At 37.4% G+C, this 16,487-nt stretch overlaps 1 protein-coding gene and 1 long non-coding RNA gene across 2 annotated transcripts; one reads left to right on the top strand and one right to left on the bottom strand.

Moving 5' to 3' along the window:
• Nucleotides 1-4,008: 4,008 nt before the first annotated feature.
• LOC141819533 (uncharacterized) lies at nt 4,009-4,842 on the top strand. The gene is made up of 2 exons (XR_012601083.1): nt 4,009-4,096; nt 4,197-4,842. It is a non-coding gene; the product is annotated as an uncharacterized LOC141819533 (long non-coding RNA).
• A 6,339-nt stretch (nt 4,843-11,181) lies between these two features.
• LOC141819529 (small ribosomal subunit protein eS21-like) lies at nt 11,182-14,003 on the bottom strand. Its single transcript, XM_074706804.1, has 4 exons — nt 13,948-14,003; nt 13,606-13,703; nt 13,392-13,524; nt 11,182-11,431 (listed from the first exon to the last, which is right to left on the bottom strand). The coding sequence occupies exons 2-4, from the start codon at nt 13,653-13,655 to the stop codon at nt 11,366-11,368; spliced, it is 249 nt and encodes an 82-aa protein (XP_074562905.1). The 5' UTR covers nt 13,656-13,703; nt 13,948-14,003; the 3' UTR covers nt 11,182-11,365.
• Between the last annotated feature and the right edge of the window lie 2,484 nt (nt 14,004-16,487).

Raw genomic sequence — 16,487 nt, 5'->3', positions numbered from 1 at the left:
TATCTTCTTTTTGAACATAACCTAACAATAGTCAACTCTGTCGCATAAAATGAAAAAAAAAAAAAAATCAGCCCTAACATCAAGAATTAAATATACCATGCCAAAATTTAGTGTAAAAAAATAGAAGCAATGACTCAAAGGTGATTGCCTTATTGTAAGGCACCAATTTGGCCTTTTGCACGAGTGATCTAAATATCTATACTGTGAAAGTACACAAGAAAGTTCAATCCAACCCAAATGCTAAGACACTTGGGTGAATCTTCGATATTTAAGTATATTTGAACCCTTGGGTAAAGTTTATCACCTCCTCTCACATCCTACTCCTTTTAACATGCCCTCCTTAGGCCCAACATTAGTTTTTAGAGGGGAGAGTTTGACGATGATACCATGTAAAAATAAAGTATTATATTGCAATGTATTTCATAAAGAATAATATGTATTTGTAGACTTAACATAAAATTTTAAATGTGTTCAATTCTATCTATTTTGCTAACTTTGATCAGTTTTATGATTTTCTGTCCTCGTGTCTTGAAATAGATTAGAAGAGGTTCGAGCAATATGGAATAGTATGCCAAGAAAGTAAAGAAGAGCCACCCAAACCTAGTAAACTTGCGTCCATCAAGTTTGTCCGACAGGATAAGCTAGCTTGGTCATCTTCAATCCATGTTTTCTCTTGAAGACACATCTGCATTGTTGATTGCATCACCTAGATAAATATTGATAACAATAGACTCAATAAAAGCGTCTCTATATTTATTCATTATGTAAAAATAAATAGTAACGAAAATAATTCAAAACTAATGGCACAATAAATAAAAAATGATAAAATTAATTTCAAAATTGACTGTAAGATGCCTTAAGTGCCCAACTGCCCTTTGTTAATTGTATGACTATTAGAGAACCCACCTCCTAGAAGGCCCACATGACTCTTGGAAGTTTATCAAAGGGGAAATAAGGGGGGCAAATATATGGGGAAGGTTTGAAATCAAAATTTAGGATGTGGGACTAAAGAGTCAAAAAGGGAGCTTTTGTTTTCCTTGACTCTAATAGGTTTACGCCTTCCTTAGGTTCCTTCAAATTTCTGGCTCTGTTGATCTTGACACCAATGGGGTGATTTCTTACAGTCAATTTTCCAGAATTTATGTTGCATTCCTTTGCATTGAGTAGCCATCTACACCTAATCCCTTGCACACCATCATATTAAAGTTCTTAACTTGGCGTGTCACTCATTCATTATACATGTAATGTGAAGTAATCACAAGTATGGAACATTAGAATTTCTACGATTCTACCAAAAATTCCAATTGCTGGTAGAATCTGTTGGATTTGAGGCAATTGCTCCCATCCCTATAGTATCTCAAATAGACCTCAGAAGTTCTCAGCAAAAGTTACATATTCAATCTCAAGTTCACCACATTAAAATTGTGTTTGAGGGATTTGAGAGGAAAGACAAGGAAATCATGGAAATCAAAGAGCTTCCCCTTGTTTAACTGCTGCAAAATTTTGGAAGGAAAGAATTTGAAAAGGTTTTCACAAAACGATTTGAGTGGATCACATTCTCCCAAAATTGGGCGGGCACAATTTTTTTTTTTTTGCAAAATTTGAAGAAGGTTTATGACTTTTCCCTATGACACCGAGTGGTAGGAGCTCTAGTCAACAAGCAAGTGGATGGTTGGGGCGAGAGTAACTAGGTGTTGGTGTAATCGACCTTAAGAGTTTTGATATTTGCATAATCTATCTTAAGTTGTCAGTATAATCTATTTGTTTGCATTTATATTAAGAAGGATAAGAGCTTTTATTATCTTCTTCATATTTTGTATGTCTTCTCTTTTTTTGCGAAAGTTTTCGAAGAGAAGCATACTAGTGAATTTGCCCATTCGAAAACGATCTAAGGGATTGTGGGCCTTGAAGTAGCAATTGCTGGACTGTGAACCAAGTAACTGTCCGAGTCTTTCTTTTGCATTTATTTTTCCGCTGCATCTCTGTTTAATTTTTGTTAAAAGAAAAAGGTTTTCAAAAGCACGATATTCACCCCCAACTCTATCACACAATCCGGTCCTACACTAGGTTGGCTAGGGCAAGAGCACCTTGAGAAAGCTCTGGTGGGTGGGCAAGCTTGAATAGAGTTCGGGTGGCGTCGAGTGGCCAACAAAGCTCAAACAAGCACTCAGCTAGGTCGATGTTGATTAGGTGGCCTAGAGGAGTTCAAGCAGCATCGGGTGACACTCTAGTAGTGTCAGGTGGGTAGGAAGGCTCAAATGGGGCTCTCAGGCGGCCAATAGCGGGCAACTGATTGTGATATCAGAACAACAATGGCGGATGGATTTTTACGGGCACAACTAATCTACAATAGTGGATTGGGTTCCACTTGCATGACTAATCAACAACAGTGGATGTACTCTCTTAAAGAAAAAGGCGAAATGACAATTTTTTCCTTCTCTTGGTTCTCTCTCAAATGAAGAGGGATAAATAGAAGAGGATGATAGATCTTTGTTCATCTATTTTCATTTCCTTCCCTCTTATTTCCTTTCTGTTGCGTTCCCTAACAAATGGTAAACACAACATAAATTTGAATCAAAATCAACAAATCTTATGGACTAAAATTGAGTTTGATAGTCTTTATGATAGAAGATACCTATTGCAGGCATCAAAATCAGGCTTAATGATTGATTGGTATTTTGGAAGGCCTGGAAAAACAAGAATTAAATCAATTAAAATGGGCAGTATAGTAGTATGGGATTTCATTCTCTAAAAAGTTATTTGCTTGACTATTTCTCAAAAATAATCAAAATAAGCACTAAAAACTATGTTAAATTTTCACCAACTATACCTTTAAATGGTAGTAGTATACATTTGAGGGAAATGATTAGTGAATATAACGGTATATCAAAATTATCCATATGGTGAAAATCATCACCTAAGATCATTCATGTTTAATCATTAAGAATTAATAGACAAACATGCAGAGGCATACTTGAATCCATAACCATTAATAGCCTTTTAGAGTTGTGTGGTTGACCTTCTAGATCAACACATTTTCTTGAGAGATCCCTTCAGTTTTCTCTTTGCACTCTCTCCGATGATGGGATTCAAAAGAGAATAGAATGGATGTCTGACTTGGGGACCATAACCTCTATTTATAGAGATGACTTTCCCGTTATATATTATGGTGAAAACCATCACCTAAGATCATTCATGTTTAATCATTAAGAATTAATAGACAAACATGCGGATGAATGCCTGAATCCGTAACCATTAATAGCCTTTTAAAGTTGTGCGGTTGACCTTCTAGATCAACACATTTTCTTGAGAGATCCCTTCAGTTTTCTCTTTGCACTCTCTCCGATGATGGGATTCAAAAGAGAATAGAATGGTATGTGTGACTTGGGGACCATGACCTCTATTTATAGAGATGACTTTCCCGTTATATATTTGGCATTCCTATTTCACCCCATCATAGAAACATAAATTACTCATAAAGCCTCTACGCATTAAAGAGTCATATCCTATCAGATACATCAAAGCCCAAATACTCAAACCTTAGTTGATCACCTTTAATTGGGCTTAACCTAATATGACACAACACAATTATTTCATATACAAGACCAATGTTGGATTAAGGATCCAACATATAATTCTAACTATATTGTGCAAGTGGCTCAATTCATTGGTCTTTAGATGTTTCCATCAGCAACTAACAAACATCCTGATTTAGATATTTTAGAAATAGTTTCCATAATAGTATGTTACTGTTTGTTTTTTACTCTTTTTTTTTTTTTTGCATTGTTTTGTCACTCTTGAAATGATAATTTTAGCTTTTATCAAGTTCCTCCAAATGTTTCCCTTATTCTCACTTCCTTTATTATTCCTTTGTATCTAGATAAACTTGATTAGTTCAAAACATTTTTTTTTTTTACTTTTTGGACTCTAGAACACAGTTACTTTCCCCTATGACACTGTCATGGTTCTTTATGTGTTGGGTTGAAAAACTTATGAATTGCTGTTTGTAGTTGGTTTTTGATTACAATGATCTGGAAAGCATTCCATTCATCAAAGAGAGGATAGAAGAACTGAATAAAACCGTCACAAATATAAGGTACTTCTGAGTACATTATGTCTTTTCTCACAACCTACCAAATCTATTACCTATACAGCCAAAGAGTTTTGTTCTCAGATAATTTTGATTTTGTCTTTAGGATCAATGCCGACGGAGAGGTATCAGAGCAACCGATGTATTTGCCTGGATTTCTTCCAAAATTACCTGGTCGATTGTATTATCATTTTGGAAAACCAATTGAAACACGTGGAATGGACATTCTGAAGAATAAAAAGGATGCAAATGCACTATATCTATGCATAAAGTCAGAGATTGAAGGCTCAATTTCTTACTTGAAGCGGAAAAGGGAGGAAGATCCATACCGAAGCATCATACAGCGAATTCTCTATCAGGCTTCATTTGGTTCTTCAGTCGAAGTCCCTACCTTTGAACCATGATTTGGATGTTCTCATACCATTCTGCAATCTACAAAGACACTTCAGCTCAATTCATTCAAAATACATGAATTACACATGTGCAACGCGTGGCAATCAACACTACATCTACACAAGCTTGGATGGAGTTTTTGGATCAATGAAGAATGAGAGTGATCATTGGAAGCTCAGAAAAGATGAAAATCGTTTTTATTTACATTGTTGTAAAGCAGTCATTATTTTGGCTGCGAGTATGAATAGGAATAGTTCATGCTCTCTATACCCAGAGCTTATTTATTTATTTGTATGACGGTTTAATCTATATATATGCTATAATTGGTGCATAATCCAAAGTTATAATTGGTCGAGGTAGATTGTTTATTTGTTTGTTTGTTTTATTTTGACTCTTTGAACATTATGTTGAATTGGATAATGTTGTAGTTTGCAACAAATGTATAGCCAACTCACTGATTTTGTTTGACACACTTGTTCATATTTACTTGCGTGGCTTGTAATTAGACCCAAAAAAAACATTGCATAAAGTTCGAATTCAAACTTCTCTGAGTGTTTCAGTTTGCTTTCAGCAAAATTTTGAAGAAGATTTCTGCAGAACTGGATTCATAGCAATTGACAGGTTGCACAGATAACTAATGTGAGATTGATGCGGCGAGGTACAGGTGACGCTCACCGAAGCTGCAAGGGGGTGAGTGGTGCCTGATGAAGCTACAAGAAGAAGTGGACGAGGAGGGAGATGTCCGACCGGACCGAGCATGGTTCGGTTGGCCGGCTTTCTTAGCGTGTTGGGCTCAGTCTGACCCAGCCAGACACTGGCGGTGTCAAGAATGACTGACTAGTGACTTTAAATTAAATTGGCTCTATGATATGACCTTGCCTTGATGAACATAATCTTCCCAAGCTCGATCGTCAAGGTTCAAGAAACTCCAAATTCACACGAGGTAGATTTAGTCACCTTCGCCGAGTCTTTGAACTGGCACGCCAACAGCTTCTGTCCTATTGCACCTGAACCAGACTCCTTTGCCAACTAATATATATTGCCACCGCTCTCCCTAACTATATGATCGCAATTCTCCATTCAGGTCCAAATCTAATAGAGCTCCTAATTCCTCACACCCGGCGGATAACCTGTCTACACTTGAGCACCGATTAGCAGGGGTCGACGTAGTCGGTGTAATTCCTCCGACAGTCAACTCAACATAGAACTGAAAGAAAAAGTCAATGCAGAGCTAAAAAAATATTGCCTCCTCCAGAGAAGAGAAGAGGGCTTGAGATAAGAAAAGTTGAATGGATCAACTTGATAAAAATGAGAAGCATTTCAAATAGTATCAATTATTATCTTCTTCCCGCTGCCCCTAGCTATCTCCCTTTATATATCAGTGAGAGAAGCTCCCTTGCAGACTACCACGTGTGCTGGTAGGTGATAAAAGGCATGGATGACAGGATGAATGTAAGTAAGGCCACATACACTGTCTATTGTCAGAAGCATAGTTTTGCACATAGGGCAAGTGTAGGTATAGGCCTAAGGTTAACTTCTCCTGATAACTCCTGTTAAATTCATGCTCAAGGTATTATTGCTCCTGTCAAACTCATGATTAAGACGACATCATCAGCAAGAATAACTAAATTTAGAGATCAGAGGGGTCAGTGATATTCTCGAGCAGAAATGTTCCTGTGACCTAAACCGACATATAAAAGACATGCATTCTTGAATAGGGATGCTCCTGCAGGACAGGATTAGCTAGTAATGAAATGGATTCAAGCGGTCTTTTTGAGGTGTTCCCAAATGGAAATATTCTCAGACAGGTACATTCTCGAGAAGGTAAACTATATATAATATTTTTCTTTCTTAGGATGTTCGTAAGTGGAGATGTTTTCAACCCGTAACATCTTTCTGGGAATATCCAAACCACAACGTACGTCTTTTTGGAGATTCTGCTTTCTATTTTATCCTTCTGCCTACCTGGTCATCGGCACACGTCCAGGTAATTAATGTGCCCGGCCATGCAAGGATTGCGAGAAGATATAGAAGGTTCTACTGAGATTCCCAAGGAAGAAATTAAGCATAACACCACAAGATTCAGTTCCCAGTAAAGGTGTATCTTCTGTCAGCAATTTGTCTTCTAGTCTGGCAGTGGATGTCAACTTGTTGCCTTGTGAAAGTAAAGAAACCACCAATGATATTAAAGCTTGGGAGAAACTTGGAGGGATTTTGTCAGTTGTTGAGGAAGCTGAGGCCGTTTCAACTCAAGTGATGGAAACTAGAAGAACAACTGAAAGAGATGAAGCGACATTGCCTTCTGATGGTAATGAAACTGTTAGTGATATAAAATATGAGGTTTCTTTAGAACAAGCGACAGAAACTGAAACAGTTGTCGAACAAGGTTGAGAAACTCCTGCTTCAGAAGAAAAAAAGGAACAAAAAATCCACACAAATTGAGGATTCTACTACAGAATTAGATACCAAAAATGATGATGGAACATGCAAGAGGGCCTTACTTAGAGCCAATTGGATAAACCCATAGCTAGTAAAGATGTGGTTGTTCCACCAATTCAAGTGACGCAAAATCAGAGGCTGGAGGAAGCTCAAATGGGCAGACTTCCCCTTCTAATGAACCAAGATCCATCAAAGGTCAGTGATTAATATAATTGATTATACATATAGATGAAAGAGTTGAAAAATTAGTTTTAAACTAAGTGTGTGAATGAGAAATCACTTGATATGGATTGATGATATGACTTAATTTGGATCGTTAGATTAAGATGAATAAATCAGATTCATCCAAATGAGAGGACATAAGTGCATCTTTAGATGACTCAATCTTAACCATTTAATTTAAAATGGAAGACTTAGATGCATCCAAATGAAGAGACAAAGTACTCTTCAAATGAAATTTGATCTGAGCTGTTAGTTTCAAAATGGATGAATCAGATGAACCCATGTGAAGGGGCATTGTGTTCCTTGGGAATGAATGCAATTTGGATCATCCAATTCAAACTGGACGGATGAGAACTGATTGAACCAAGAGATTCCTCTAACCTTTCATAAAGTATAAACAAGTCTTCCACTTTGTTATTTCATTCATTTAATTCAAAGCAAAGCAAACATTGCATTCTGTACTTGCATTCTATAGAGTTCGAGAAGCTTTTTTGGTTCGGAGGTCTTATTATTTGCAGTGCTACTATCGCAAGATAAAGTTGCTATATCTTGGAAGGTGATTGTTGTATTCCATGAGCACCGAATGTGAGGCAAATTCATTTTAAAGACATAGAGTCCAACTCTAGCCTCGACTTCACCTAAGTGGTGTTATACCATCATTCTACTCACGCTCAAATTTAGAGCTGTCAATTTGGGTTGGATCCGTCGGATTGACCCACCTCGCCAAACAATTTAGATGTATTGGGTTGAAATTTTATCAACCCATTTTAAGGTGGGTTAAGATGGGTCGATTCACCTAGGCATGCAGCCCGCATGAATTGACCCGTAGTGGGCTTGGGTTGACCTGTGGGTTGAGAAAATTTATTTTTTCTTCAAAATTTAAAATTAAAGTAGAAAACTCAATGAACTAGTAGGTTTGACTCATCTAAATTTTAGTCCAAATTTAAAAAATTTTCAACTTGATCCGTTTAAATTATAATTCAAATCTAAAAATTTTAATATTTTTTTATTTTTTGAGAGATCCATGGGTTGGGTCGTCTAACCAGCAACCCGCATTGGGTTAGGTTGGGTTGGGTTGGATATCTTTCAACTTGTCAAGTTGTGGGTCGGCCTGCTTCTCCCTGCCATATGACAAGTTTCTGGTAGGTTGGCCTGCCCCATTATGGGTTGACCCGTCTACTCAAATTGCACCACTATCACCAACTCCAACAATTTTAAGACGAATTTATCATTCAATCTTGATGGATTCATCATCGACGGCTCCAGAGAAGTCTATAGGTACTAATTGTATAGAATCAACATATCTCCACAATGATATGATATTGTCCACTTTGGGCCTAAGCCCTCATGATTTTATTTTTGGGCTCAACCCAAAAGGCTTCATTCCAATGGAAATATCTTCCATCTTATAAATCCATGATCTTTTCCATGTATTTCCAATGTAGGACTTTAATTGTATCCAACAATCTTCCCCTCAAACAAAGGACCACTGGGAGCCCCTCTATCATTATCCTCATGGTCCGGGTCCGAACTCCTCCTACTGAGAGCCCCTCTACCATTATCTTCATGGTCCGAATCTGAACTACCCCTACTGAGAGCCCCTCTACCATTATCCTCATGGTCCGGGTTCGAACTCCTCCTACTGAGAGCCCTTCTGCCATTATCTTCATGGTTCGGGTCCGAACTACCCCTACTGAGAGCCCCTCTACCATTATCCTCATAGTCCGGGTCCGAACTCCCCCTACTGAGAGCCCTCTACCATTATCCTCATGGTCCGAGTTCGAACTCCCCCTACTGATAGCCCCCTTACCATTGTTCCCATGGTCCGGACCTCCCCTACCTCCTTCATTTTTTCTGAGGGTCCCCACGTCCCCACATGACTTTACATATGGCTCTAATACCACTTGTTAGTACCGATGGAATTAAAATATCTCCACAATGATATAATATTGTCCACTTTGGGTCTAAGTCCTCATAATTTTATTTTTGGGCTCAACCCAAAAGGTCTCATTCCAATGGAGATATCTTCCATCTTATAAACTCATGATCTTTTCTATGTATTTTCAATGTTGGATTTTGATTGTATCCAACACTAATTTCAAGAGGTGGCAACAAAAGATGTTTTACTTAATCACGTTGAACCTTGCAAGGCTCCTACGTGAAGATGCCCCCACCATATTTCAAAGCGAGACTAATAAAGAGAAGAGGGCGGCGTATGATGTTTGGTGACATAATGACTTGTTATGTCGAAACTATATCTTCAATGGCTTGGACAATACATTATACAACGTGTATAATCCAATGACAACTACAAAGGAATTATGGGAATCTCTTGAAAGAAAATACAAAACAAAAGATGTCAGATTGAAGAAATTCATTGTTGGTAAATTCATAAAGTTAAGATGATTGATTCCAAAATCTTGATGACTCAAGTCCAAGAGTCGCAATTGATCCTGTATAATCTACATGTTAAGAGCATGACAATGAATGAGTCCTTTCAAGTTGTCGTGATAATCAAGAAACTCTCACCTTCATGGAGGGGATTCAAAAATTATTTAAAGCACCAGTGAAAGGAGATGGAACTTGAGGATCTGATTGTAAGACTGCGGATTAAAAAAGATAATCACAAATAATCAGAATCAATAAAAATGTCTCTTTATGCTAAGGCAAATCTGTTAGAGTCAAACACTGACAAGAAGAGAAAATATCTCGGCAAAGGACAAAGCCAAGAGAAGGCCAAGAAGTTCCAATGAACATGCCAAAACTATAGCAAACCGAATCACAAGGTCAAAGACTGTCGACGTCCAAAGAAAGTCACTCAAGTGCACATGACTGAAGATAAGTCAATGCCAATAGACATGTCAAAATTAGACGTAAATACTATTATATTTGAAGCTAACTTGGTGGGCAATTCAAGACAATGGTGGAACGTTACTAGTGTTACACTGCACATTTGCTCTTACAATGCTCAATTTTTATTTTTCAACTTATACTCCTATCAGTGGAAGAAAACTAATCATAGATAATTTTATAACTTTCAACATTGTTTATCTTAGTAAAGTGGTACTAAAGATAACATTAGGTAAAAAAAATGATACTAATTGATGTGTTTCATATTCTCGACATCTAAAAGAATTTAGTGTTAGGATCGGCTCTTGTCAAAATTGATTTCAAGCTAGTGTTTGAGTCAAATAAATATTAACAAAAAAGATCGATTCATAAAAGGGTACATGGAGAACGATCTATTTAAAATGAATATAGCAAAGGGTATATGGAGAACCATCTATTCAAAATGAAGATAATGACTACCAAGGTAGGATTGGGTCATACATCCATGACAGTTCATGGAGGTGAACTGTGAAACTGATTTGTTTGTCGAGGTGAAATCTTCAAGGAGTTGGTTGATGACCTTGCTATACAAGTAGCAGCATGTCCTCAGATGCGTGCGTTATTTAGCCACTGAAGATGACCCAGAGGATATTGTGAATAAGGAAAGGGATATCAAAATGCAGAAGGAAGATTTCTTGTCAAAACCTGAGAACATAAGATCAAAAATTGTAGATGGCCGAATTAAGAAGAGGAATTCGTCTTGAAGAATTTGCATTGCTGTAACAACCTTTTATAAAGAAAGACAAGATTGTAGTGAAGGATCTAGTCAAGCAGACTTGTAGGTACCAAAAAAGTCCCAGTCTGTTTTGAATATTGATTTGTAATATCTGAAGGAGGAAACAGGTGCCGCCGTCATGGACCGCAAGCAGTCTCTCACAGAAGCTGGTGGAGACATTGAAAAAGAAGGGTCTTTTGTCATCTGACAAGAAATCCTCCATACTAGCTGCAGAAGGTTTGCTCACTACACTCTAGGAGAGAACAACAAAGTTCACGGGTGTTTGCTCGCTACCACTCTAGGAGAGAATTGAAGGGGTTGAAAATTAGCCTGTTTGTGAGGTTTGCTTTAGGGGTCAAGATATGAATCTAATAAACAGATGTTTCCAATTATCAACAATCACTGTCCTGACACGCACAAGGCTCAACAGATCTTAAAGAGAAAATCATTAACTTAAAAATCAACACGACCAAATGGCAATGTGAAATGGCATGTCTCAGAAATCTAAATGCTTAAAAACATCAAGCAGCAGCAAATTGTTGTAGGAGCAAAACTAACATAACCATAATCATAATGACTCCTGCTAAAGTTCATAATGGATAAAGGAAATTAAGCAACTATTGTTGCTTGATTTCTGTTTTCTTCTTCAGCCAAAGCCTGTCAAGAGCACCATCAGCATCACCCTGCACAAAGTGGAAGAAAATTCAAGAATTAAGTGAGAAATTTGCAACACAGCCAAATACACAGTGAGCAATCAACAGAAAAAAAAAAAGCATAAGAAAAATATAGCATATATCCGTTTATTTGAATGAAAAAGAAAGTTAACAAGCAGTGAAAAACTTTGATCAGGTCAATTTAAGAAAAATAATAATAAAGCAAAACCAAATACTGATATTATAATCAGACAGAAAATCTTAAATATCACCTTGACAGATCAACCAGTATGCATAATGTTCATTGAGTATAAACTAAATACCTATTATTAGTTGTAATGTTCATTGAGTATGAACTAAATACCTATTATTAGTTGTGGTATAAAATAAAATCAAGCAAAAGACCATTTAATGCATTGAAGCACATTGCTGATTCCACTTCTTGTCTAGTGCCACTACATAATGCACATAAGCCACTGAATACTTGTTATTTGGTAAGTACAAAGAACAACAGTTGCAATTGACACCACTATGCATCCATTTCTACCAAAGTTCTAACTGTGCCACGACAAGAATACAGCTAAAAAGCACTAGCAAGCAAGCATCGAGTACCTAGATCTCCTGTACCTATGTTATACACTTGACACACTATGCCACACCAGCATTTCTATAATTTTCTTGCAAACTATGTCGAATGCTCATATTAAGTACAAATAACATAAATTCCAAACCAGCTGATGGATATAACCCAACCCAATGGACAAGACTACCATAGGGTTCACCACCACAGATAGGCCAGCTCAATTGAAAGCATACTGCTGAACCCAACACAGCCAATGCCCACAGTACCAATCACTAAGAGACAGCCAAATGGAATCATTCTATTAACATGTAACATGTAAAAACATACATCATATAAAAGTGAACCGTCAAATCAATTGCCCTACCAGCCCATAGATCATTTTATCACGTTACCAAAATGAGACTTAAATAAGGTACCTTTCCTTCCCTTTATCCTACACTATGATTAACTCAGCTCGTGATAATGAGGCCAACAATGACTTTTATTAGAAATAGCTAAATATTACAAGTGATTAAGAGAAAGCTAGCAAAGTCTATTGTCTATAATAGGCAGATTGCAAGTATATATTTAAAATGCCAAGTCAAAGTTGTAAAAGGCTGACTAGTCCAAGCGTGGTGAGCTGATAGTATGTTAGGGATACTTAGACTAAGCGCATGTCTAAACTATATAAGACGTATCATAGTTGGTGCACCTAGTTAAGTGGAACTAACTGAAAATACCTCACCATATTCTAAATTAATTAGACCAAAGTTTTGCACTAAGTTGGTCAAGTGTGTAAAATATCCCCATATCAATTTGTTAATTGTTGCTCATTGGATGCTTGAAAGCTTCAAGTTGTATATGCTTGGTTAATAGCCTTAGCCACCCCCAGGGATTGAGTCCATGAGACTGACTGGGATTTATCATTTTTTTTTTATTAATAGCCTTAGCATGTGATTTTTGCACAACATATGACATGATAATTGTGAATAGATTTTTTACTTGTAAAAAATCACTATGGGCATTGAAACATTGACTTGGAATTGGGGTATAGTTGCACATGTATTTTAAGTCCCAAGGGAATCAACTATACGGACTTGATAGATCTGAACACTTAACATCACAAATAGTGTTCAAGCTTTGCCACTTTTCCATGTGTCAATAATGCATTGAAACAAGGTATCACAGCAACCAATCCAGGACAGTTTGCATGTCATTCGAAATTCCTTAGAAAAGTAAACTTTTGTTCGCAAAAAGATAACTTAATAGCATGCAGAGAGGACAATACTTTGGGGGTGGGACTAGGGGAAATTATCAGGTAAGTTTACACAATCATGGAATAAATCCCCTATACAAAAAGTAAATTTATCAACAGAGGGAGAATACTTATAAAAATCATACTTTAAGTTCAAAGAAGATGGAACAAACCTGAGCACGAATAAAGCCAGAAAGAGCAAAAGTGGTATACTGGCCGGTGTACACTCCATTGTCATCCAAGTGTCCAATATTGATTTGGACGGATGCGTGATCCTTGGCAGTGATTAGTCTATTCGTAGCAGAACTAGGGAGGAAAATGAAAGTTGGAAAAATTATCACAATAATCAATATAATCGATCCGTATATCCAGGCTACAGAAAATCACCATTTTCTAGGGATGTAAAGATCCATCATTTCACCCGCTTCGTTCTGCATCTTGAAAGTGAGATCGCTTCACTAGATTCACAAATGTGACCAAATCACCTGATAACACGATAAAAACAAACAATTAGGGAAATATTTTCCCGACAAGCCATGCATTTTGTCGACCTCGCGTGCATGTTAAATTGGCAAAGGATCATTCGACGAAAGAATGAACATCGATTTTGATGCAGAAACAGGAAAAACAAAAAATCAAAATACTCAAAGAAGGAGGATCACCGACTTCCAAATGAACCAAAGTAAAACAAAGGGGGAAAGCACTGCGACTGGGGCTTTGGACTCGTACCTTGGCGACGATAAACGCAGGAAACTGAGGAAAGCGGCGCGAGGGAGAGAACAACGGATTAGGGCTTCAATATAAAGACTGCATTAACCCTAGAACGTGTGAACTTTCACCGGCCCGGAGAAGGACGAGATTGCTAGTGGGCCGGCCCAATTCGAAGCTGATCTGTTCAAAGGCCCAGATAGAGTGGTTCTTATAATTCATGCATTTAATCTCATTATTTTGAAGTTAAATTGTGAACTATCCCTGTGGTCTGAGGTCATTAATTTATTTTGATGTTTTTAATTTCAAAAATAAGCCAGAGATAGTGTTCATGTGTAATGATTACCGATTGTTCTTTTGAAAATTTTGTTAAATTAGATCTTACATTTATATTTGATTTGTGTATTTTTATATATATTATCAATTGATTATCATCATTAATATTATTAATATTAATATTAATATTATTAATTTAATTTAATTTATTCTAAAAATAAATTAATAAATGATTTGTGTATTTTTATATATATTATCAATTGATTATCATCATTAATATTATTAATATTAATATTAATATTATTAATTTAATTTAATTTATTCTAAAAATAAATTAAATTAAGAGTAATATAGTAAATATCAAATTGGTTATTTATTATTCCCTCTAAATAAATAAATTAAACTAAATAATATTAAATTATATTTTATGTCTCATAACCTTAGTTATATGATTAATTGATAATTATATAACCAAGATTATATATGATAACTTGAATTAAATATTTGATAATGGAGCAGTGATCATCAATTAATGGTGTGCATTATTATTGTTTCATTAATGATATTTTGATTTTGACATACTCTATCCATTCACCATTAAAACAATTGAGATAATTGCTTGGATCTTGCTTCTCCAAGTGGTAAAACTAATTTGATGAATGAAATGATGCGTGTCATATCCTATATTATTATCCTTCTCATTTTTCTTTTAATTAACCTACACCATTTATTTGTTACTATGAAATTAGTGTGGTCGGTTTTCACAAAAAACACTCCTTATTACAACCACCACTACTTAGTGAGATAACATCCTAGTTTTTTATTCTTTTCCCACACCCGCTCAAGTTCCTCCTCTTCCTCTTCCTCCGAAACTGTGGTGGTATCAGTTCTTTGATGGGCTCGCTCCTGATATCCTACGAATCAAAACTTGTCAGTAGGGGGTCGATGTTACCAATGTGACCCCACCAATGATCAAGTCGGCAATGGGCTGAGATGGGAAGCTCACGTGAGTGCACAAGAGAGCAAAAGAGCACGAAGAAAACGGAGAAGATTGTTGATGCAGTTTGTCCCGATTGTTGTTTTGATGTTGACTCAGATTTAAGTTAGTCGACTGATGTTGACCTTAGTCGACTGATGTGGTCGATCAGTCGAGTCATCTTACCTTCTGCTTGCTCGGAATTGATGACAGTCGACTGATGAACACATCCAGTCGAGTCCATCACCTTCAGTCGACTGATGTGAAGCTCAATCGAATCGTTATACCTTCTGATTGCCATCAGTCGACTGGCCTTCAAGGTCAGTTGACTAATCTCCAGAAACGACTCGACTGGAGTTAAATCCAGTCGACTGATGAGGTGTATCAGATGTAATAACTTAGTATCAGTCGACTGATCTCACCATATCAGTCGACTGTTACTTGTGAAAAATGGAGTTGGAGAGGGCTTGAGAGCTCGTTCTCCGGACTAGGTCAGAGAGGACTCGGGAGCTCGTTCTCTGGACCAGATGGAGTCGGAGAGGGCTCGGAAGCTCGTTCTCCAGACTAGGTCAAAGAGGGCTCGGTAGCTCGGTCTCTGGACTAGATGTAATCGGAGAGGGCTCGAGAGCTCGTTCTCCGGACTAGGTCAGAGAGAGCTCGGTAGTTCGGTCTCTGGACCAGATGGAATCGGAGAGGGCTCAGGAGCTCGTTCTTCGGACTAGGTCAGAGAGGGCTCGGTAGCTCGTTCTCTATACACGATGAAGTCGGAGAGAGCTCGGGAGCTCGTTCTCCGGATTAGGTCAGAGAGGGCTCGGTAGCTCGTTCTCTATACCGAACTATGGTCGGAGAAGGCTTAGTAGCTTGTCTCCGGACTGGATCATTGTCAGAGGAGGCTTGGGAGCCTGTTCTCTGAATACATTATCCAATGTGGTTGACTCGGGTGAGATACGAGTTGACCAAGTGATCAGATTGTATGGGAATCGAATTCACTTCAGTGTAATCGGTGGGTGGATCGATTAACCAATGGCTAGGATGGTTAGTCGATCACCGGATCGATTACAGAGCATTCTGTGAGAAATTGGATATCCCACAGAACCCACCGTAATCGATTGCTTGATCGATTACGGACAAGTTTAATCGATTCCTTGATCGATTACAGGCTTTATTGAGAAACCAGGTTACGACACTTAATCGATCACGTGATTGATAATATTGAGTCTTAATCGATCGTCTGATCGATTAAGCCATGCTAGAATCGATGATAATCGATTCTATCGATGTCTTGATCGATTATGACTATACTTCTGCG

Source organism: Curcuma longa, unplaced genomic scaffold, assembly GCF_044706935.1.
Source record: "Curcuma longa cultivar G26 ecotype Majalengka, Jawa Barat unplaced genomic scaffold, ITB_CL_G26_1.1 contig_8440, whole genome shotgun sequence".
In the NCBI taxonomy this organism is placed as follows: domain Eukaryota; kingdom Viridiplantae; phylum Streptophyta; class Magnoliopsida; order Zingiberales; family Zingiberaceae; genus Curcuma; species Curcuma longa.
The sequence above is the reverse complement of the archived record's forward strand: the minus strand, read 5'-3'. Positions and strand labels throughout refer to the sequence as shown.